At 42.1% G+C, this 22,602-nt stretch overlaps 3 protein-coding genes across 3 annotated transcripts in view; 2 read left to right on the top strand and 1 right to left on the bottom strand.

Annotated features, from left to right (window-relative positions):
- Positions 1–379: 379 nt before the first annotated feature.
- Positions 380–16,346, top strand: LOC118430998. Its single transcript, XM_035842044.1, has 23 exons — positions 380–467; positions 659–721; positions 1,964–2,111; positions 2,590–2,805; positions 3,147–3,256; positions 3,853–4,009; positions 4,441–4,529; positions 4,811–4,954; positions 5,563–5,683; positions 6,695–6,766; positions 6,894–6,965; positions 7,489–7,560; positions 8,803–9,069; positions 9,292–9,454; positions 9,907–10,167; positions 10,945–11,025; positions 11,454–11,657; positions 12,648–13,292; positions 13,476–13,601; positions 13,961–14,056; positions 14,595–14,745; positions 15,101–15,232; positions 16,019–16,346. The coding sequence occupies exons 2-23, from the start codon at positions 664–666 to the stop codon at positions 16,243–16,245; spliced, it is 3,612 nt and encodes a 1,203-aa protein (XP_035697937.1). The 5' UTR covers positions 380–467; positions 659–663; the 3' UTR covers positions 16,246–16,346.
- Positions 16,347–16,578: 232 nt separating this feature from the next.
- LOC118430114 (transmembrane protein 220-like) lies at positions 16,579–19,545 on the bottom strand. The gene is made up of 6 exons (XM_035840824.1): positions 19,537–19,545; positions 19,025–19,054; positions 18,533–18,590; positions 17,944–18,067; positions 17,697–17,750; positions 16,579–17,474 (listed from the first exon to the last, which is right to left on the bottom strand). Exons 1-6 carry the CDS (start codon positions 19,543–19,545, stop codon positions 17,342–17,344), a joined length of 408 nt encoding a protein of 135 aa, XP_035696717.1. The 3' UTR covers positions 16,579–17,341.
- The window catches only part of LOC118431001 (thyroid adenoma-associated protein homolog), a 46,869-nt gene continuing 43,631 nt past the window's right edge, over positions 19,365–22,602 (top strand). The window contains exon 1 of the mRNA XM_035842049.1: positions 19,365–19,649. The gene's annotated coding sequence lies outside the window, so the exon portion shown is untranslated. The remainder of the gene's footprint in view (positions 19,650–22,602) is intronic.

The raw sequence follows: 22,602 nt of genomic DNA on the forward strand, positions 1-22,602 counted from the left end.
GTATGCGCCTGTGTTTGAAGGGAAGGGAAACGTTGCCATTTATTACGTTGAATTTCACAAAAAAATGTCAACGTATATTTCGTACAGATAATGTGTCAATTTAGTTCATAAGATATGCGCTGTGGCAATCATAAATCACTTTACAATGTAAAGAAAGACAAGACATAAAAACGTTTAAAACTCTCCTTTCAAAGCACCTAACACGACAAACAAGGCATCGAAACCTGTCGAAAAACTGACTGACCTCAATTCATAAAACCAATTTTGAAACGTTAACGCATCGAAAGACAAAAAAAAAACAAGCTATGTTTCTTTTCGTACGTGATACCGCTATAGTATCATGAAAACATCTTAATGTTTATTCATGTAAATAAGTCACGTGATCTCATGTGGGTTGTCAAACCACTGACCACTCAGAACTGGACTGCACAACAACAGAGACGGGTCAGCCTCTAAGGCTTCTATAGGTATACGACTTTGACTTTGAGATTTTCTCTTCATTTGTTTTATCGTCTAACTTGTACTTACAATGCTGATGACAAATCGATTCCTTACGAGAATACCTTATGGATATCGTATTTGGGCACACTCTTTCAACCTGAAATTCGAACAAGCTTTTAAACCTACCTTAAAGTGATTTTGCCTCTCTCATTCACAGGAGGAATGATGTTGTGTCTGACAGTTTTGCTGGGTGTGTTGGCTTTGTCAGAAGCACGACCGGGTAAGTCGCACTATTAGTCCATGTTGAATTGTGTTGAAGTGCCTATACTCTTCTTCTGTCGACAATATTGTCTTTTTCAATGACATCAAGTTGTACCATAGTGTGGGTTTCTAGAAAGATTGAGATGAAATTTCTATTGAAAGTTTTTTTTTAATGAAAAGCCTATTGTGTATTCCTCAAACAAGAAACTTGAAAGGAGGTGTGTCAGCTATTGTGCTTTATTGTAAATCCATTTTTTTCAAATACCATACTCATTGGTACTCACTTGTTCACAAACTTCGACATTTTTGGTATAGTATGATTTTCTTTAGAATTTTTTTTTTAATTGGAAGAAATAAAAATGACGGTAATTTTCTTTAAAATACCACAGACGTTTAAAAGAGAAGAGAAAGGAAAATTTCACTCATAAAGCATTACAAAGGACAAAACTTCACCCCTTACACAATAACACTGCCGCAACATAATTTCGTGCTTTTATCACATGAACATATTATGTGTTTTTATTATCTTTATTTGTGTGTTATCGTAACACCCGCCGTACGTTAGCCCCATAATTGATAACAATGCTAATCATATTCGTTCCATGTGAAAACACCATGTGGTGAGTGAGCGCATGTTATCTGGTAATGAGGGTTGGCGTACGCCTTAGGGGTCAAAGGTTAAGGACTCTCTTAGGAATATCCTTGAAACAACGATAGTATAATACTACACGTCGCTGCTTAGGGCGCCCTAAAAGAGTAAAAACATGCATAAACCTACGAAAGCATGCATCATGTGACTTCACAGACGTGATGTTTGTAGAACGATTGTGGGCAAATCATACCTATAAAGGTGTACAATATTCTAGTTACATGATTGTTATTAAATACATATGAATGTTGATATAAATTTACCCAACAGGTTTCAGGTTTAACCATCCAATATGACGGAAAATGCTTACGTAATAGTCACCTAACTGCAAACATCTTATTTATTTACATGATTTCCCTGTTGTTATTGCAATATCAACTGACGAACACTATCAGGTACACTGGTACCGGTGTTTCATGGGTACGTTGTGCGTACATTCGTGAGCTACGATTCGCTGAGTACAAATAAAGACAAAGGTGGGCATACAAATGTCCCCATGTGAATAAGAAATACTCTAACCCTATCAGTAAAACCTTGTACTGTACGTAGATGCCTCCATGTGAATAAGAAATGAAAACTCTCACCATATCAGTAGCATGTTATGCTGTACAGATGCCCTGAGTGAGTTCACTAAGAGAAGTGACCGCAGGATCTCCGGACACGACACCAGGACGTACTGCGGCATAAGTGTGGAGCAGTGCGCCGGGCGGTGTCACACGGACTCCGACTACAACTGTCGCTCCTTCGAGCACGACGGAAGGTGAGGGTCATTCAGAACTTTGTTGTTGGCATCATCTCGAGAGACAATGGGGTAGGCAAACAGTCACTTTCCGACGTGAGTTCAGCGACATGTTCGCCTGGCCTGCACATGACTTTTTAAGGTGAAGAAGGAGTTTGCAAATATATTGATTACACGCAAACGAAAAGAAATCATCCAGGCAGGTGAAAAGTGCGTAGCATACCAGTAGTTTTCATTTTTGTCTTGTTTCCTATGCTCTGACATCAAAGATTGTATTCCTTATTGGGAGAGACGACTACATGCATATGTCTGTGTGTCCGTTTCCCTTAAACAGCTCGACTTGATTCCTATAACTGTCTTGCCCTAAAAAAATTGCGCGAAACATAGCTTCATTTCAAATTCTATCTTTCCTGTACAAAATACATGAGAAACATATGCGCATGCATGTACATTTCTGATCAAATTTTTATTGAAAACCATTGAATAACTGCACACACAGCTGCTGCCGAACGAGCGAGTCCAACACAGAGACCGACCCGAGCCATTACGAGGTACGAAGCGGTACTGACTACTACGAGCTGAAGCCGGGGGCGTGGCTGGATTACTATACGGAGTTCAAAAACCACCGCCTCCAGGACTCAGCCAATCAGGTCCTGTGTAACCTCAAGCCTGACGACTGTGGACGGAAGTGCATGCAAGCAACGTTTCAATGCAGGTATTGAACAATTTGTAATACGTAGTGTTATACTTAACGTTAGTTCACCTCTATTCACGGTGTAACCTTAGATCCACTGTTTAAAAAAAACCAGGGACGGTGGTTTGAAACTTCAACATATTCAAAATATTTCAGTTTAAAACCAAATGTCTGTAGACTTGATATCCCTACATACTTTGTTGCTAACAAAAGTAATGTATATATGTTACGCCGCGAATAAAAGTGGGGTTACCTATCTAGTGTTATACCTTCTGCTCAGATTGCCTTTTGTGTGAATAGATGAATGAATGAACGGAATTTTTCTCTTGTCTAACGATGATATGGTCTAATCTTAATCGCAGGTCCTTCTACTTTGATCGTTCCTTTGGTTGCTGCTACTTGAGCGACAAGACGCGATCTTCGGGCTCCTACGTCTCCTCCAGCTCGCACGACTACCACGAGGTGAAATCTGGTGAGAGTCACAAAATTCTGAAATATAGTCTAATAGCCTTTTTTAAGCCGTGGGGGCATTGGGTCGTTATCTACTATCATGTTTAAGGCACTGAGCATTTGGACGTCAAGCCCATCCTTCTCCTTCAACGACCATTTTACCTCCCCAATCGAAGTCAGGCGCCCATTTTTGCAACTGGGTGGAGTCACAGTAAGGAAAGACTTCCGAAGGATACAACGTCTGGCCAGCAATGCCAGGCATCCCACCCGTGACCTCTCGAACACGCGTCCGCTAGCCCAGTCACTCGGCCATTCAACACCACTCTTTCAACGTCTGCTGACGAAAAAAGCAGATTCTATGTCCACTTTACATGTAGTTGAAATATGAATCTTCTGAATCCTCAAAGAAAGTACAGTGTCGATGCGAATAGTCTGTATTAAGTATGGGTAATTAGATATCACTGAATTTACTTCGACAGCTATACATTAGCCATTATACTGAATATAAATCCCACAGTGGTACCGAGCTAGATTACTTACTGAGCAAAGCAACTTGCCTTAATTAAACTAGACATTTTCTCTTTTCGCGTTTTAAAACACAACGTTAAATTGTTACAGGCGCATTGTCCGACTACTTCGAGGTCCAGAGGAGTCACCAACTCGCCAACAACAATGACCTGGTGTTGTGCAGCGTCAGTGTGGACGACTGTCAGCAACGGTGTCTTCAGGAAACCTCCTTCTCCTGCAAGTCTTTCGACTTCACTCACTCGTGGGGGTATGTTTTCCTAAGACGTACACAGTATCTTTATAGACTTTAAATGTGAAAACAACATCTGACTTCACCCAAATGTGATAAATGTCTATTCTCCAATTGAATTTACCGGTACTATAAGACAGTACACAAAAGGCAAACGCAGCATTCACTGGCAACTATGGACACTGCTTTGGCGCTTGTAAATTTGATACTGTCTTATGCCACCGGTAAATCTGATTGGGGATTACTAAATGTCTACCATATAAATCATTAAAAACACTTCGATCACTCGAAATGCATGTATCAATTCAAACTTTGACAGAAAAAATGATGCAGCCATTTTGTTACAGGCTAATGGGGGCGGACTTATTTTTATCCCTACGTAAAGACGGTCTTATTTCGTTCAACCCAAGGCTTCCTAACGTTACATGTATTGTTTCACCCTTGAATAGATGTTGTTATTTGAGCTCGTCTGACCGAACAACTGCATCCTCGAGTTATCAGTCCGCCAGCGGAATTGACTACTACCAAGTCAAGACAGGCAAGTATCAATCGGATATATCATTACAGAGAATCAGTACAAACAAGCTTGCATGCATAAAATCAGTGTTTGTTTGCAACAATCTCTGTTCAACCTTTCTAAAAACTAACGAACAAGACTTGGGCTACAAAATAGAAATAAATACCTTAACGAAGACAAATGAAAACGTATCTAGCAGACTTAAGCTGAAAAGTAACTTTGCAGTTAAAAGAAAATACTTGAAGCCAGAGAATCGTATTTGAAATGTGTTGATTTCATCATCTGTTCTATCTTGCCGCCAGGCTACCGTTGGCGAACTGACGGGAGATGTGGACACGGGTACTCGGCAGATTTGGCGACCCCTGCCGAGTGTAACCCCGATGGAGACTACTGCTGCGTGAACACCAGGTGTCAGACGGGCACATGCAGCAGCGGGGCCGATTATCGTGAGTTTTTTTCTTCAAAATTTGCTTTTCAGACAAACAAGGACAATATGGCACTGAATTCAAGTGTTATTTGTAAGTTATCTTAACAGACCTTAACAGTGCCACAAGGAATAGACGGATGGAAGCCCCATAGCCTTTTTAGGCTTTGGGTATTGGAAGGCGAGGTGTTTCACCATTTTATCTCCCAAACCGAAGTCAGTCACCCATTTTTACACATTGGTTTAGGGAGGAAAGTCGTGTAAAGTGCAGTTCCTAAGGGCAATACGTTGTAATTGGTGACATGACAAGATATCAAATCTGGGATCACTTGTCCTGAGCCGAACACTCTGTCGTATACTAGTACGCCACTCGACCCCACATGAGTTGTTATGTGCTAATTAACCACAAGGGGGCGCAAATGTCAGCAACTCTAGTTCGTGAGGAAAATGGAGCGTGCTTACGCTCAAGTATCCTGAGGTTATGTTTAACCGCAGGATACTAATTCATAACAATCAATAGTACTACAATAAAACTACTTTGCGATCGTAATTTGGCAACCCTGCTTATAGTTTTCTTGAAAATGTCACCACAATATGTTTAATATGCTGTTTTGTCAATTTCAATGCCAGGTGGTTGGAACAGATGCGGCGAGCGAGAGTGCACGTGCTCCTCTAGCGACAAGAGAGTGAGCTGCAACAGCCGCTCTCTGACCTCCGTGGACTTCTTCGTCCCCAGAAGCACAAGATATCTGTGAGACTATAACAATTATAAACCTCATGTAATCTCTAGACAGATTTACCAGTGGCATAAGATAGCACATGTATCAAAGCTGGCTAAGGAGTACAGCTGGCCAAAGGGAGTCAAACACACTCATAGGCCGGCTTCACTCCTCTGCCAGCTTTTGATACTATCTTATGATACCGTAGGATCTGCTTGGAGATTAAACCTCCTGTACTGTCATTATTAGAACCAGATAATGAGGATTTAAGATTGCAAGTTCTCATTGTCCGGATTTCAAGTGTGTTAAACTTGATTTGACCGCATTTACAGTCGGCGCTGCTAATATATCCATCTACTAAACGGTCTATCATCGCCTTTTTATGTATGCACAGCACGCCCCGTCACTTCAAGTGTATAAAAACGCTTTGTCCACATCGCGATGTTTCTTGGCATGGTTGATCATTGGTTAGGGTTAAGGCTTCTTGATTGGGGTTCTAACCAGAAGTGATACAATTTTTCTCGATTTTTTTTTTACCATTTATCACTATACTGTCGTTCATATGTAATTAAAATGCTGATTTATATAAGTTTGTGCTTCTTACCACTGAGCCGTTTCCAAGTTTCCAAGTGTTGTCTTCCCCCTCAAAGAGTTATGATCAAAACGCTCAGATATGGTAATACCCCTGTCATATTTGGCGAAAATCGATCGGACGACGATTCTGCGGCAATCACTCGAGTCTCGCTTGAGAATGATAACTTTATTGCACAACAATTGTACAAGGTACAAAGTATGGCTTATATGTGACAGGGACGGTTTTCAGGTGAAAAATACACATCTGCCGATCTTCCATGGATACGCCCGAAGATTGTGGATACTGTGACCGGGGTATGAAGACAGCGATATGGCGACGGCCGTTCGGAAAGACGACGATCATTTACGAGACGAAAAATGCTTCGGCGCTATTTGATACTATATACCACCCCACTATGCTCCTAACCGTTTTAGTAACATTTCTTGTTATCTTCTAACAATTTCCACAGAGATCTGAGTTCTAACGACCTCCATGGACTTCCAGTGGCCACACTAGCCGGCCTCAACGAGCTCAACACATTGTAAGCACATAGTCTTTAACTGTTTCCGAAGTTTTATATCTCACACTATGAATATTTCAGTGTCATATGGTGGTTAAGACCAACACCAGAGTGGTCATATCGACTGATTGATGTACTTTTTCTACAGAGACTTGTCCAATAACCACATCAGCACCTTGCCCTACGGAATCATGGAAGACCTCAGCAGCCTTCAGACATTGTAAGCAAATGTTTGTCGTGTTACAGTACTTTTGACTTATCGTTGAATGGGAATATTACCTAGGTATAAAGGATATCTAAATAACATATCTTATCGCCATTACTAAAGATGGCCATCATATATCTTAACAGTGGGCGCGATTATATGGGTTCGCAAGCATCGTCAGTAAAATGAAGACAAATGTTGTAATAACATGCTACAGCCGGCTACATGTTTGTAATAGATAGATTAGACGCATATCTGCATATATAGATGTGTATGATTGTTTCCATTGTTACATATGTGTGATTCTTACCATGTGATCTGCACTTGGCCCAGTGGGGCAAAATGTGCAATAAAGGTCTTCATTCGTTAAATAACGATAAGCCTATTGATGAAATAAATACTATATATCTGTTGACAATAGCAAAACATGGCGTTTTCCAGAAGGGCAAAACGTTGATAATCGGTAGAATCGCCACCCAAATGTTAAGACGGAAAAATTGCAATTTTGCTGAGACGCAAAATGTTTTTTTTTTTACAGGAAGCTAAATGGCAACACGTTCAGTAACTTCGACATGGGGATCGTTCTGAACATACCCAACTTGAGGAACTTGTAAGTTCAGTTTTATAGCAACTTCCGGCATTCCTTGCCAGATATCTATATATGCTGCGATGCCTGAGATTCCGATAGTTCCCTATAAGCGAACGTAACATCCTTAAAGCAGAAGCTTAAGTCGCCTTATTTAAAACTATAAGGAAGCAGAAGATATCCCAAAGCCTTACAAACCTACATTTTATTGTAGGTTCTTAAGATAGATAATACTATCGTACTACTGTAAATGCAGAAATGTTCGCGGCGGATTAATGTTCGCGGTTTTCGCGGTCTTTCGCGGTGACCACTTCACCGCGAATTTAAAACCACCGCGAACATTTTTCTACTATGATATTAGATTGCAGTCTATGGTGTTACCGCGAACTTAAATCCACCGCGAAAAGTCATTTTCCCGCTACCGCGAAATTAAATCCCCGCGAACTTAAAAACATTTACAGTATTCTGACCGACAGCTTGTTTGATTGAATGATTATTTGAGGATGTTAGCTTACTGTCACATTGCATTATACAGTCAACGTGCTTCTTTAGTTTGTACCTTGCGATAATCTGAAGAAAGACCTTTGCAACAGACCTGAGTCTGCTTACAGATGTGCCCTATGTGGTAAAGACTGTAATTCTAGGACAGTCAAACCATATCCAAAGCTGTAGGGCTGATATCAAATAGGATTTTACCACGGTCAACACTGCGCGAAGGAGGCCATATATATATCAATCTTCCTGTTTAAGGCCTACGTCACATTTTCTACCCGGGGTCCGGCCGGGCTGTTTTCGAAAACGAAACAATTAAAGTTTATGCCAATAAATATGCACAAGGCATGCTGTTGAATTATGTTTGGTCCGTTTTGTGTTTTTCTCGTCTTTTATATCATTCTTTTTGTTCCCCATAACTGCCCGGCTGGAAATGTGACGTCAGCCTAACGTTGCGCTATCCAATGATAAATGGTAGCAGGGATTGTCCAAAGTAATGGTGGACTCTCACTACACTTGGGGCACCGGTGCGGCACTGCGGGATTCGTTCACTGCGGCACTGTTGTGTTATGAAATTTTCGCGATTTTTGATAATTTAGATATCAAGTAATACGTAAAAGTATGACGGAAGAAAATTCGTTCTTTATCTCTGAAATCAGTCGAGTCATCTATGAACCTCGAAGTGCCGCACCGCTGCCGCAACTGTAGTGAGAGTCCACCTTTAGTGAAAAGCGACTGACGAACAGAAATTTGATCTCCATTGCCCATTTCCAGCTACCTGTCGTCGAGCACCCTCGTCCGCTTCACGTGGACCTACCAGCCGGAGACTGTCCCGGGCGTATCCTGCCCTTCCTCCAACTGTTACTCCGCCTGCGGGGACCCGAGCTACCTGAACGGGCCCCAGGACTGGAGCAGGCTGCAGGCACACCTCGTCATCAAGAAACTCTACTTCGACTTGTCGGAGCTGTTTTATTACGTCAGTGACGTCACGCAGTCGGTCACCATCTATGCCGACACGGTGGTGACGTCAGTGGGTGTTAGGTAAGTCATGTACAAAGTCACGTGTTTGGAGAGCTTCGGTCAGTCGTCCTGGTGAAGGCTACAGAATCGACTGAAAAGTTCATTTTTGTTACACAAAGAAAAAGAGCGTAGACAAAGAGAGGACATATTATTAGCAGGGCCGTGCGAAACAAATAGGGTAGCAAGAAAGTATGTACAATGTTGTTCATACCTCTAAATAAAAGTTGTTTTTTCTTGTTCCAGCTTCAACTTCGCGTTGACCATAAACGCACGCCAGTTCTGGACGGACGACGGCTACTTGTCCTTCAGCCTCCCGAGCGGTCAGCACTCCGGACCCATGGTCAGCTGTGGCCTACTGGACGACAACTGGCGGCAGATCAACATCAAAATCGGAGACCGTCTGAAGGTAAGGCGAACTTCTGCACAAAATTTCTTTTAATGTATGAATGTATTTACCTTCATCTTGGTTTTATTCTGAAATAGGAGGGAATAGGCGCTGTTTAAAGTTAGTGGCTAAAACATTATGCAGTACAGTAGAAGTGTAGAACACCTACTCCCGGGTTTATGATTGAGCGGTTTATAGAAGTCACCACGAAAGCTGCAATAATACAAACCCCGCCAACGGTTCAAGATATACTTTTATCTGAGGCTGCCTTCAATAACTCTGTACAAATTGACTAGCTTGTGGCCAATCTGGAGAAGGGACTCATTTCTAGAATTTTTTAGCCTCTTTTTCTTTAAACAACACGTAGAAAAGAAATATTAGTTGGAAAGCAAATTGTGATGTATGGTGTTATTTCATGCATGACACAGTTAAAAACTTATCTCATGGACCTCTTTGTCATGTTACTTTTATAGGTGAACCTGGTAACGAACGAGTCTTACGCGATGCCATACCCGTGTAGCCAGACGTCCAACTCCGCCCTGACGGTCCAAGCCGACAAGGACGTGCTGGGTCTGGCTGTCCAGTGTGCCCGCATCCTGGCCGATAGCCACGACCTGAGCGACCCGCGGAGCCTGCCCCTGACCATGGTGGACTGGACCATTGTGCAGGCCCGCAGGGGTGGAGCTATAGGTGCCGTGCATCATGACGCCATCCAGGCAAGGTCGGAGCTCAAGGTAATAAAGGAAAACTTTCAAATTGACAAAGGAAAAACGGATGGGAATCGACAGAGCCACTTTTGAACTATCTTAAGATTTCAACATAGCAACTTTTGATGTATCTAAATTTTAAAGGTAAGCCGATACATGTAGTAGCATACAACGCTAGCATGCTGTTTATTCTTTCATGTGTTGTTTTCAAATTGATAGCTTAACAAAATTGTATCACATTATTAAATTTAGTGTGTCTGTCAGGGTGTGGCGCAACGGCTAGAGCGTTGGAATCAGAATCAGTAGGTCCTTAGTTCGATACTCGCCAAGCCCCTGCCCCCATGACGGTCGATTGACGCCCACCGAGCCTCACGGCTAATCTGTCTAAAGCTGCCAAAAACACCTACGGATTTGGTGCTGCCAGTGTGTCAACATCTGCACACTTTCCACTAAGACCCGTGATTTTTAAAATTCATTTCTAATCAAATTTAGTCCAACATCGACGAGTATGACAAGAGGCGTTTAAAGGCTTTAGCTTAAAAGCTAACTACTACTAATCACATTTTCCGATGTCGTCCATCCATGCTATCCATTGAAGGAATACCTTTTAAAGAATGTGGTATTTTGGGCATCGTCGACGCAACGACGTACGAACAACACCAATTCAAAATGACAAAGTTAACATTACAAAAATATTCGTTTACTACCAAATCAGAATGCTTATATTTCTATATGGTAAAGAAAGATGTTCTTCTGATGTTCAAATAATAGATTAACTTCTATTTGCCATTTTGTTTGGCACAGTTGGCGGGTGCCGGATACCATTACGTGCCGTACATGTCTATGGCTGTGTACCAGAACATGCTCAGTAACTACTACAGCCAGGTGAGTTAACATGTTTACTCAAGTTGTTGTTTTACTCCTTATTACACCTTATTCCTAGTCAGGAATGAAGAAAATCCATAGTTTGTCTGTTCTTTAACACACACATGGGATGGTTCATTGTGTTATTGTGGTCCCATGATAAGCTCTAGATATTCTTTGCATGTTGTAGGGTTCTTCTTCACGACATCTGTTATTTCTCAATCACACATGTACATATTGCTATAAATTCTTCATGACTTGTCTACGTTACAAAATTAGACAACAGTGAGAGTACGACGGGTATAGATGTTAAGCAATGTAAAGTAACGGTCGCACATTGCAATGGAAAGAAGAACTGATATAAACCTGAACGGATACCTGTATACAGCCACTGATATTCTATGGATATGACAAGAAAACAACCAGGCATCCCCTTGTGTATGTTGCAGATCAACGTGTACCGGCAGGAGTATAACCGTCTGATGGACAGGACCCAGTCCATCAACGTGCGGCTGGAGGCGGCACGGGCCCTGCTGGCACGTGTCGATGACGTCACGTACCTACAGGAACAGGACCTGGCTGATCTGGAGCAGGAGATTGAGCGCACCAAACAAACCAGGGTGGACATGAAGGCTCGCTTTGAGGAGTCAAAGGTACGGAGAGTACATATCAACACTTCTTGTATGTATGCAAATACCTTACGATTGGGATCGCATTGTAAACACTACATGGACTTCGAATTCCTAATACATGTATACGTAAGTACGTTTGGGACCGCATTTGCTAGTACGAGGGGCATTCAATAAGTAATGCCCCTGACCCATTGCCAGTTGTCTGATCTAGATGAAATGTTGCATGTGTAATGAGTCATATCTCTATGGGTTATGTTGCAAAAAACAGCTCTGAACTAATTGTGGTTACTGATTTACTGGTGTTTGAACTGAGTCAGGTGCGAAATGGACCAGGTGTGAAATGGAGCAAGTTGAGTGTCGCGCAGTGATCCGGTTTTTGTATTTGAAAGGACACACACCAAAAGGGACTTTTGATGAAATGAAAAAAACTTATGGTGATGATGCCCCATCATATGACCTTGTAAAACGCTGGCATCCTGAATTCAAACATGGCCGGAAGTCTGTGGAAACAGCTCCCAGACCTGGTCGTCCCTCTTGTGCCATTGATGAGGCACCTGTCGGAGGACCAACCTGGGATGTCCTACAAGAACGGTGTCCAGAGCTACATCAAATACTGGGAGAAATGCATAACTCTGGGTGGTTCCTATGTAGAGAAAGACTAATAACTGTGCCAAGTTTCATTAATCTCCTGCTATGGGAAATGGGTCAGGGATATTACTTATTGAATGCCCCTCGTAGCGACCCCTTCCTGTAGTGCGTCAGAATTGTCCTCTTTGAGGAAGGGGACTAGAATGGCCTTGAAGTTGACCGGAACCAAGAACTTTGTTATCGAGTGACATGACTTGACAGTTACCAACCTGATAAAACTGTTCAGGAATTCCAAACCACATTTTAAATGACGTTTATAATGCAAGACAGGAACAAGCGCTAATACCTAAAACCGATTCAAATACCGTGTATGCGGATGACTAAAGGAATCGTATGATTCAACTAAATCTCACTCTTTTGCAGGTGGATCTTGACAGTGCACGACGAGACTTTGAGGATGGGATCGAACAGTACAAGCAAGAACAAGCCGCGAAGGCCGCCTTTGGCTTCCTCAGGGCCATCTTATCAATCTTCACGTTAGGTGCTCAACCCCCCGAGGACGACTCAGTCGAGGACATACAAGAGCTGATCGGTGCAGTGGTCGACATTGCCAACACCATCCAAGAGCTGTCGGGCCTGTTTGACGATCTTGCCGACTTCGACGCACTTCTCGACGAAACCATGGCGGCAGTTGAAGACTTGGCGCTAGCGGAGTACGAGAACTACATCCTGGATGTCCAACATGCCGCAGACCTGCACGTGTCGCTGGTGGAGTGGGGGAACCTGAAGGTCGCCGCTGATGTGCTGCTCGGTCACGGCAACGTGCAGAAGATCAGGGGCTCCGGGAAGTACCGCCGGGCGCTGTCGGACACTAGCCAATGGGGGAAGGCCGTGAGTGAGCAGACCATCGCGCTGGCGCAGATGATGGTGCAGTACCAGAGCGGGCAGCGGTGGCTGAAGGCGTCTGAGCGGGAGAGGGACCGCATCCAGGCGCAGATCTCTCTGGACGAAAGTCGTCGGGAGATCAGTCTCGAGACAGAAGCTGCGGCCGGGATGCAAGCCTTCCAGGCATGTTTACTTGTAAAGCTTAGCATTTCGCGCTCACACAACACATTCTAATATGACTCACCTTAATGTAATACGACATGTTTTACAACAACTTACATGATTCTTCAATAAATGTATACATCACTCTTCTCTACCAATACCCTAGTTACTGGTGATAACGGTTTTATGTTCTGTATTTTCCAGGTCAAACTTGGCATGAACAACATCCTGTTGGACTACTGTGGATCGTACTTCTACTTCCAGTTCCGGCAGTGCGGCAGTAGCTACAGACCCAGCCTCAGTGACGACATGCTCACTCTGCTCCAAAAGGTACAAAAAAAGACCCATTTAGAACATTTTCTAATTAGTTAATGAACAGTACTACATTTGATATCTACATTTAAAGACTAACCGGCCCTGACTTCGTCAACAGCACCAATCACTTCCTGCCAGACCGTGAGACCAAATTTCGACCCGGGCCAAGTAATCTTCCCATCCTGTCAGTCTCTGGTTACACCATGTTACTCCTCAAATCATGCATCCCAACTGGATTTGAATTACTACAGACACACACCAACACAAGCAAACATACCTGCAAGTTTGTATTGATCCTGCCTTTGTTAACTGATCAATATGCTTTATTATCATTCAAGTTTTAACCAATCAGACTTGTGGTTCCCCATTATCAGATCAACAATGCCAACCGTGATGCCCAGGCCAGCTTAGGCAGTTTCACCAGAGTACCACAACCCTTTGACGATATCCAGATCCATCTGTCTGACTCGGTAAGACTTAGTTACAACTTTGTAAGTTTTAGATGCAACTTTGCTGTAATGATTATGGCATAGCACTACGGTTAAAAAAAAAAGCACTCTCCTAGTTTTTGAAAATTTGTATATAACCGGTACTAACAAGGCTTAGGGTACAAGGTCACGGGCAGACATTATAGCAACTTCACCTTTAACTTTGAATTCATAGTCTAATCTCTAATAAAGAGATAATATAGCCTTATAGCGTCACCTACGGAAGACAAATTAATGGAATGTTGGCAATAACGTTTTGGTAAGCAAACCTCACATCGAAATAACGGTATGTTCTTAAGTTTCAAGGTTGAGTTGACATTATCTATCGTCGATGTGGGTTAGACATCCAGTTAATAAGATACACCAAAAAGTAGTTACTCAAGCAACTGGATATGGTTTTGGAATCAGTCATACGTTTCAACTGGACATCATCTATCTTTTATGAAGCATTTTAAGTCTAAAGACAAGGAATAAACATAACTTTTGCATATCTATATAACATATTAATTTTGCTTTCTAGATCAACGCAGATGACTGCCAGGGTATCGACAGCTGCCCCATCGACCAGCTGAAAGAGACTGGTTCCCTCAGCTTCACCTTGGACCTGAGTAACCCCACCTTCAGCGGGTGGGACCGTGTGAGAATTGAGCGAGTCCGGGCATATATCAGAGGTATGTCAGTGATCATTCCTGCTGATGATATGCTTCTTATACAAGTGTTTGGATCCATATTAGGCTTGGGATGCAAAGCAACAGAATATATTTTCAATACAATGTTGAGATCTAGATTGCAATTTGGCAGAACAAGTGATTCTACAGGTAGACACCACAATCAGTCAACAGAAACTCTTTCAGCTGATTTTCTTTTACAAGATAAGTGCTGTTTGTATTGATTGAATGGCTGCCTGTACTGTCAAAGATGCTGGCAAAGATCTATGCCAACAGACTTCAATTTTGATTTCTAACGGTGGAATTGCCATGTCTGTACCCTAACATACATTTTTTAAAATCATCTTACTCCCAACAGGGGCCGACAACACCGGCAGCCACCTGCGCGTTTCCATCAGCAACAGCGGGGAGTTTCTGGATCGGTACCAGGGCACGGACTACGAGTTCGCCAGCCTGCCTGTCAAGAGGAGGTTTGAGTACAACCCTAATGGTGAGTCATGTTCAAACTCTCAAGGTACAAGGAAACATAACAAAGGACCAATAAATGATTCGCTACACTTGTATCATGCACTACTCTTGATATGTTTAAGACAGGGTTGGCCAGTTACCTTGACCTCCCTGCCCAAACCAAGCTTTAGGGCCCCTTTTTGCACCTACTAGTGTGGCTGTTGTACATATAATTCTCTTTTTTTTTTCGTTCATTTGTTTCACGCACCACCACCTGTCACACAAGCTGCACCTTGGTTCCCAGGACACAATGTGCCCTGAGACCCTTTGTCCTGTATTATGTAGAAGTACAAGTACTCTAGCAAGCGTTTTCCTACAGATAGCGCTAGCCACACAGATATTCAAATTTTTCATGATCCAGCAATAAGCTGGTTCATAGTGTGAAGTGTTCATGAACAGTAAGATGCATTGTGGGTAACATGTCAAAGTTGAGGGCTCCTGGCCATAGTATTGCCAGGGTCCTTCAACTTTGATTACACACAATCCATCGCCCTGCACATATTTAGTACATGTAAATGCATTAAAGTTTGCGGGGATTTGATTTCGCGGTAGCGGGAAAAGGGACTTTTCGCAGTGGATTTAAGTTCACTGTAACACTACAGATGGCAGTCTAATACCATAATAGAAAAATGTTCGCAGTGGTTTTAAGTTCCCGGTAAAGTGGTCACCGCAAATACCGCGAACATTAATCCACTGCGAACATTTCTGCATTTAAAGTACCTCAAACCATATGCTAGCTTGTAACTAGCCCCTCCCCCTTTCAACCTAGGTCTTCCTGGAAGTGACATCATCGTGGATGGTGAAGTCCACCAGAGTTTCACAGGTTACTTCTTCCAGACCACTCCCTTCACCACCTGGATCATCCAGCTCCAGCCCAGTCTGAACCCAGGCCTGGACCTCAGCGGGGTCACACGTGTCGAGATCCACTTCAAGGGCAGCGTGGTGACAAACTACAGGGGAGTGGAGGTCCCCAAAAGCCTGGTCATAAACCTGTGAGGCTAGAACTCACACCCAAGCAGGGCTGACAGAAGATTAAGATTGATGTGAAAGAAAATAAGCCATTATGATATCTTGATATTACACTCATATGGACATAATTTGGTGAAGTCTTTCTGATTCTTTGTACTTATTGGCATATCCTTCTTTGCAAAGTCATGACAGGTTTCTATTTCACCTCAAGAGAATTCAGCACTTATGTCTGACAGTGCTTGTGTCTGTCTGTTTGTCTGTCTGTCTGTCTGTGTGTTTCCAAAGGGAGTGATGCCTGTCATCTCCTGACTTTGTCTGTGGTAAAGGTCATAAAGGAGAAGAAGTGAGGCTGTCACAACATTTTACCAAGAATATCTATTTGCAGTATTTTCTTTAAGCATGAAAGGAACTCCAACCTCATCTCAATTAGACTTAATAACTGACCAATTGCATACATGCTAAGGCCTTATATATACACGTGTGTACATATACTGCAAATGCACAAAAGCATATCAATATGGTAGCAATACAATGATAATAATAATATCAATACAGAGATTGAAACTTCATGGGCATTCTTCACACAAAACAAAGTATGCTTCAAAATTCTTACGCGTATGGTATAATAAGCTACATTACCAACGCTCGTCTTTTCAAAATTTCACATCTGATCATGATATAATACCACATTGACTGTTTTTTTACCACCTCAGTGGTTTTAACCTTCGTTATTCTGTGTTATTCATTACATACAAAACAATCTAGGTTTGAAGTAGCAGTTTGCCTGCTGGAAAATATTGCACTTGCAAGGAGAAGCAATTTTTCTTTTTCACCATGATCCATACAGATATACTTACAGATATACCTACTAGCACACTACCCTCTATATACTTATAGCCTATTGCTACCTAAGACTATGGTAAAGAATGGTTGTGGCAATAACTCTATATATGGGGAATACATACCAAGCAAGGCAATGACTGTCTACAGATATACTCAGAGATGGTAGTGAGTCAGAAAGGCAGGGCAGCTAGAAAATCATCCAAACATCTGCTTGGAGATAAATAGTACCCAAAGTACCACCATTACAAGTACCACTGATACAAGGGCTGAATTCATCTCCTTATATGGCACCCTGGCAGTGTTGTGGCTGCAGTGGTACCAAGCCAGAGTAGAAGTGGTAGTACCCCCACAGTACCATCGGTACCACTGACAACATGGCTGCCAACCATGGGCTCCAGCCTCCAGTGGAAGGCCTTAAGAAATAAAAAAAATACCCGTAAAAATCTTATCATCTCTAAAAAAAAGTAAATGCCAGGAAAAACCAACAAATTCAATCCAAGATATGTATTTTTGTAGTACATGTAATACAGTGCTGTGTATCTTTCAACACTCCTTCAACTTTTAAGTAACACTAACCGTTTGAAGAACAAGGTGACAAAAATTATTGGGAGTGATACCTCTGTAGTAGTACGTACCTCTGGGTTGTGATAAGCAGCCACGCAATCACAAGCAGCAGACCTCCAAACTCCCTGGAGAAGAAAAAGAACAACAAAGCTCAATAATGCAATGCCAAATTAATGGTACTGTAGTTAGATACTGGCCATTTTGATACAGATACCAAAATGACTGTAAAGTAACAATCAGTAAATATGATATGAACAATGCAGATGAAAAACAGTTTCATTTCCTAACATGCATGTGTCTCCCTGTCCCACTGCTTACCTGCCCTCCTCACTGTTCAACAAGTGTGCCAGCTGCAGTGATGTCATGTCAGACAGGAGCTTCCCAGCTGCTGCTACACACAGCAACAGGTGGGCACCTGCCAGCACCTGCACAGGGCTTTTCTCTAGGAATGTGCAACAATCGCAGAAAAGTAAACCATAGCCAGTGAAAGTAAGGAAACTACCTTTTAAGCAGTTGCACTTCCTTCCTGACATTGTTCTAAAGCCATTGCTATTATTGAAATTTACTAGTACATCATCATCAGGTATCAACCAGTATTTAGCTTTACTCGTATGTAAACAGTTAGAAAATAGCATTCACTGTTGATGTTTATGCATCATTGAAAACTATATTCAATGTTATACAAAGTTATGACAAAGATAAAATAAACTGAACATCCTTCTGCATCACCAACTAAAGCTGCTAGGAGGCCTGGTCACAGTTTAATAACATTTGTGCAAATACGGTAAACCCTTGCTAAAATATAATGTAAGTACTGTAGTAGTACAATTTTCACATACACAGTAACCAAAGGCAATACCTAGATGTATTTCATCGGATTAAAAGTTTAAGGGATCATGATATCCACCTGAGTCCTCTGACAAAGCAATGGTCAGACACACCACTACAGGGACTCCATAGGCAACCTGAGAGACAAAAGTCAGAACACATTATGACAGCAAAAATTTAAAAAATAAAGTTTTATATACAAACGTCAAATCTTTTGACAGTGAAACAACCAGAGCGGCAAGTAGAATAGAAAGAAACAACATGCCACCACCCGGTATCGAACATTGGCCGGCAGATCACAAATCGAACGTGCAAACCGTTCAACCAAAAGGCTTAAAGCCGTTAGGCGTCTTTGGTTTGGCAGTCCTTGAACACCACTGTTACAACTCTCTCAACCTGAGAGACAAAAATCAATATAAGACTTACAGTTTTACATACTAAGATTAAACCTTGTAACATATGGGTTCCCCTCTAGGACTTTCTCTTCGTGACAAATTTTAATAGCAGTGCCCTTGTTCTAATAGATTGACAACAAACAAACAAGTTTATATAATAACATTTAACATCTTACCATCCAAAGCTCTGGATCTGGGTCGTTTTTCTGTAAAGTAATTCAAGACAAGGCAAATTCAATGACTTAGACTATATAACTGGTATTAAAATCATACATTTGTTGCATGCTCAAGTTCACTCATTTTACACCTTTAAAACATTATACCCATGTCCTTCAAAACGAAATTTAAGTTCACGGCCAATCACACTTAATAAGTCGATGCTTTCTTCCTTTCTATTGGATATAACTTACATGTAACATACATATGCATAACGTTAGACACAGCTGGCACAACCATTACTTACTAACTAACGTTAAAAGTATAGTTACAAGTTTCGTCAGACAAAATTACCTGGACATAAGTTGCCAATCCAAAGAAAGTGGCAAATACAAAGTTAGCTGCACGCCACAGTGCCTTCTGAATCATTATGTCACTTCTATGCTACACCAAATTGGTCTTAAAACCACGAAATCCTGAAGTTTTGGTCCAAAACCTGTTTGCAATCCTCCTTCTGCTTAGTTTGACTGACCTTTGACATCTCCCACTATGCAAAGCTACAAGATGGCGGCGCCCTGCTGAAAAAAATCGACGCGGCATGGTTTCAACTTCAAGAGTTCCGTTAAAGCTTCCCGTAAAAGCTATGTAAGTTTCTATGAACTTATTACAGACTTAAAGATTTTGGTAAGCACTGGAACCTTATGTGCGGCTGCAAATGCAAAGCATAGCGTTGTATTCGGGCCAAGCGTAGGCTAAGTGGGGAGGTGGGCACGCGTCTGCACGATTCGTCCAAAGTTTACGGCAAGTTTAGCTAAGATTTGTATCCAGGGGCTAAGTTATAATAAATTTGAGCATATTAAAGCTATGATAACGTGGATTGCAGGTCACTTATTAACTAGGGACCAGAAGTAGCCAGGGACGTTAGTCACAGATATATAATATAGATATATAACCCTGGGAAACCAGCTCGAGAAGCTTCGCCCTCCCGCCTCTATGCACCCGCCCCACTACCAGCTGGCCCCACTTACACCGGTCCCCAACTAGACAGACTACTATAGACGACGCACAAAGATTTTGGGGCCCTAAGGGTATGCATGGGGGTTGGCCCTGATGAAATTCAAAGCTGAAAGTTTAATATATAATAAAATTGGTAGCCGGCAAATTCCAGCTCAGTTTGCATTGGACAGAATGCAGCAGTTTTATGGGGGTGGGGTGGAATGGGCCGTTCCAAAAAAAAAAAATAGAGGGGGGGTTGACGACACCAAAATTTGCTTCCGACCCCTAGAGTCCAGCTGTCCAGTCCAAATGCTTCGACCCCTAGGGTCCGGGTCCAAAATACTACGACCCCTAGAGTCCAGCTGTCCAGTCCAAATGCTTCGACCCCTTGAGTCCAAGTCCAAAATACTACGACCCCCTAGAGTCCAGCTGTCCAGTCCAAATGCTTCGACCCCTTGAGTCCAAGTCCAAAATACTACGACCCCCTAGAGTCCAACTGTCCAGTCCAAATGCTTCGACCCCCTTGAGTCCAAGTCCAAATACTACGACCCCTAGAGTCCAGCTGTCCAGTCCAAAAGCTTCGACCCCCTAGAGTCCAACTGTCCAGTCCAAATGCTTCAAACCCCTGAGTCCAGTCCAAAATACTACGATCCCCTAGAGTCCAACTGTCCAGTCCAAAATATTACGACCGAAGTCCTGCTTTCCCTCGCCTAATACTTTGAAAATTTTCGTCTTAGTGTTGGCTTTGCGGTGGAGAGGTCATTGTTTTTTAATGTGAACGCTCCAATCGGCTTGGATTTTCACTGATCCAGCTCATTTGCAATCCATGCTTGAGAGGTAGTTTGAGACACTTGCGAACAAATCGGCTTGGCTCAAACCCTGAATGTGAACGCAACGTGGACAGATTCTATGCAAATTTTCCCCCAGTTGGAGGTTGTATGTCCAGGTCAAAGTTTGCGTAGTTCGGGACCCATACCACATGCCACGCTGACAAGTTTGCTCACTTAACTTATTCTTGTGCCTATCGATAATGCCTGGAAAGAAAAAAATGCTTTATAGGGTCAAGGCAAGTGGAATCGGAAGCAAACAATTAAGCTTTTGATCGCGCTTTGGAGGAGAGAGGAAATGCATGAAGCACAGAGCAAACTAGAAAAATGCACGAAAAAACAAGGACATCTTTGACTTGAGCAGAAGATCTCTCTCTTTGCCAACATATATTATGTTAGTTAGGTCATGACCCTAAATTACCTGGGTTTGAGAAAACCTACAATGTTGTACGAAAGTATAAAAGTATTTAAGTCCAGGTACCAGGGAATCGCAATCAGCTTGTATCTAAACAGGGTCTTAGATAAAACTTTCAGTTCATCACTCCTCCTATCAACAGCCCCCCCATCGTGCATCAAATGACTGCTGGTTTACACTTGGATGCAAAGGATTTGCAGTTTACCCTTCTTGAAGAGATGGGTGGGGCAAGTGGGAGGGGCAGTGATTATCCACTACTGATAACAGGCCTGATGGGTGGGGCAAGTGGGAGGGGCAGTGATTATCCCTACTGATAACAGGCCTGAGCATTCAACAATGCTAGACTGGTCACTTGATGGGTATGCACCTGGGTACATGTATGCATGGAGCAGCAGACTAGGACAGAGGGAAACTGAACATATTGTTTTCACAGCTTCTAATACGTTTTAATCTACTGAATAGACACTTTTATAGGACTCTTGACCAGCCAAACTCCTTATGCCACTGGTAGATCTGCCTGAATATTAATTCTATAGATGCTAATACACAACAAACATACCAACAAATGTAGCTATTTTATAGACTAGTTGGCCATTCTTGCCAACATCCTCTCAGGAAAACATTTTCAAATCTGTAGGAAATCTGTAAGCGAAGGTAACTAGTAGTAGTAGAACGGTTGATATTTGTTTATGACCAAATTTAGAAATTTTTACTCTGTCCTTCTTATGCCAAAAAGGGACTGTTCCAAAATTGAACTTGAAAAAAATCATCCCATGCCAGGGTGGACACTTCATAATCATGTAACCCAAAACTAAGGTTTGTTGTTTGAACCTTTATTAATTCATTAGAAGCTGAAATCGGCCTGCAAGCCGCTTTTCTGGTATAAGGTACGTTCATACTAGTCCTGCACTGTAACAGCACTTACTTCTTAATTAGGCCAATGCTAGGATAATGCACGGACATACGAACCTAGCAACATGGCAAGGGTGCTTAATGATATCTGGACAGAACAGTCGCTTTCTGTAGTGATCAAATGCAACAATCTAGAGTATGACATGTATATCATACATTATACACATATGTACATACATACTATTACATATTACTTCTTCCTGTTAGAAGTCAACACTGCCTGTGGATCAATAAAGAAAGCAGTAAACAGTCCTTCATTTAATTTCAAGATTTTATTTACATGCTTGGGGTATAGATGGATGTATGGAACATCTAATTATGTCCATATTTCACATACTACACAGTCTTATCAACTTTATATTATAATATCACTATTTTCCTAGCTATTAGTGCCAATATCACATAATCTATACACCTTTTCTTTGAGATGTTAACTTTATGCATTTTA

Source organism: Branchiostoma floridae, chromosome 14 (assembly GCF_000003815.2).
Source record: "Branchiostoma floridae strain S238N-H82 chromosome 14, Bfl_VNyyK, whole genome shotgun sequence".
NCBI lineage: Eukaryota > Metazoa > Chordata > Leptocardii > Amphioxiformes > Branchiostomatidae > Branchiostoma > Branchiostoma floridae.

Coding starts and splice junctions, on each gene's coding strand:
- LOC118430998 (XM_035842044.1), top strand. CDS start 664: ATGATGTTGTGTCTGACAGTTTTGCTGGGTGTGTTGGCTTTGTCAGAA. Junction 4,010..4,440: donor GACTTCACTCACTCGTGGGG/GTATGTTTTCCT, acceptor ACCCTTGAATAG/ATGTTGTTATTTGAGCTCGT. Junction 7,561..8,802: donor ATACCCAACTTGAGGAACTT/GTAAGTTCAGTT, acceptor GCCCATTTCCAG/CTACCTGTCGTCGAGCACCC.
- LOC118430114 (XM_035840824.1), bottom strand. Junction 17,751..17,943: donor TTGAACAGTGAGGAGGGCAG/GTAAGCAGTGGG, acceptor TTTCTTCTCCAG/GGAGTTTGGAGGTCTGCTGC. Junction 17,475..17,696: donor CTGCTTATCACAACCCAGAG/GTACGTACTACT, acceptor TTATTTCTTAAG/GCCTTCCACTGGAGGCTGGA.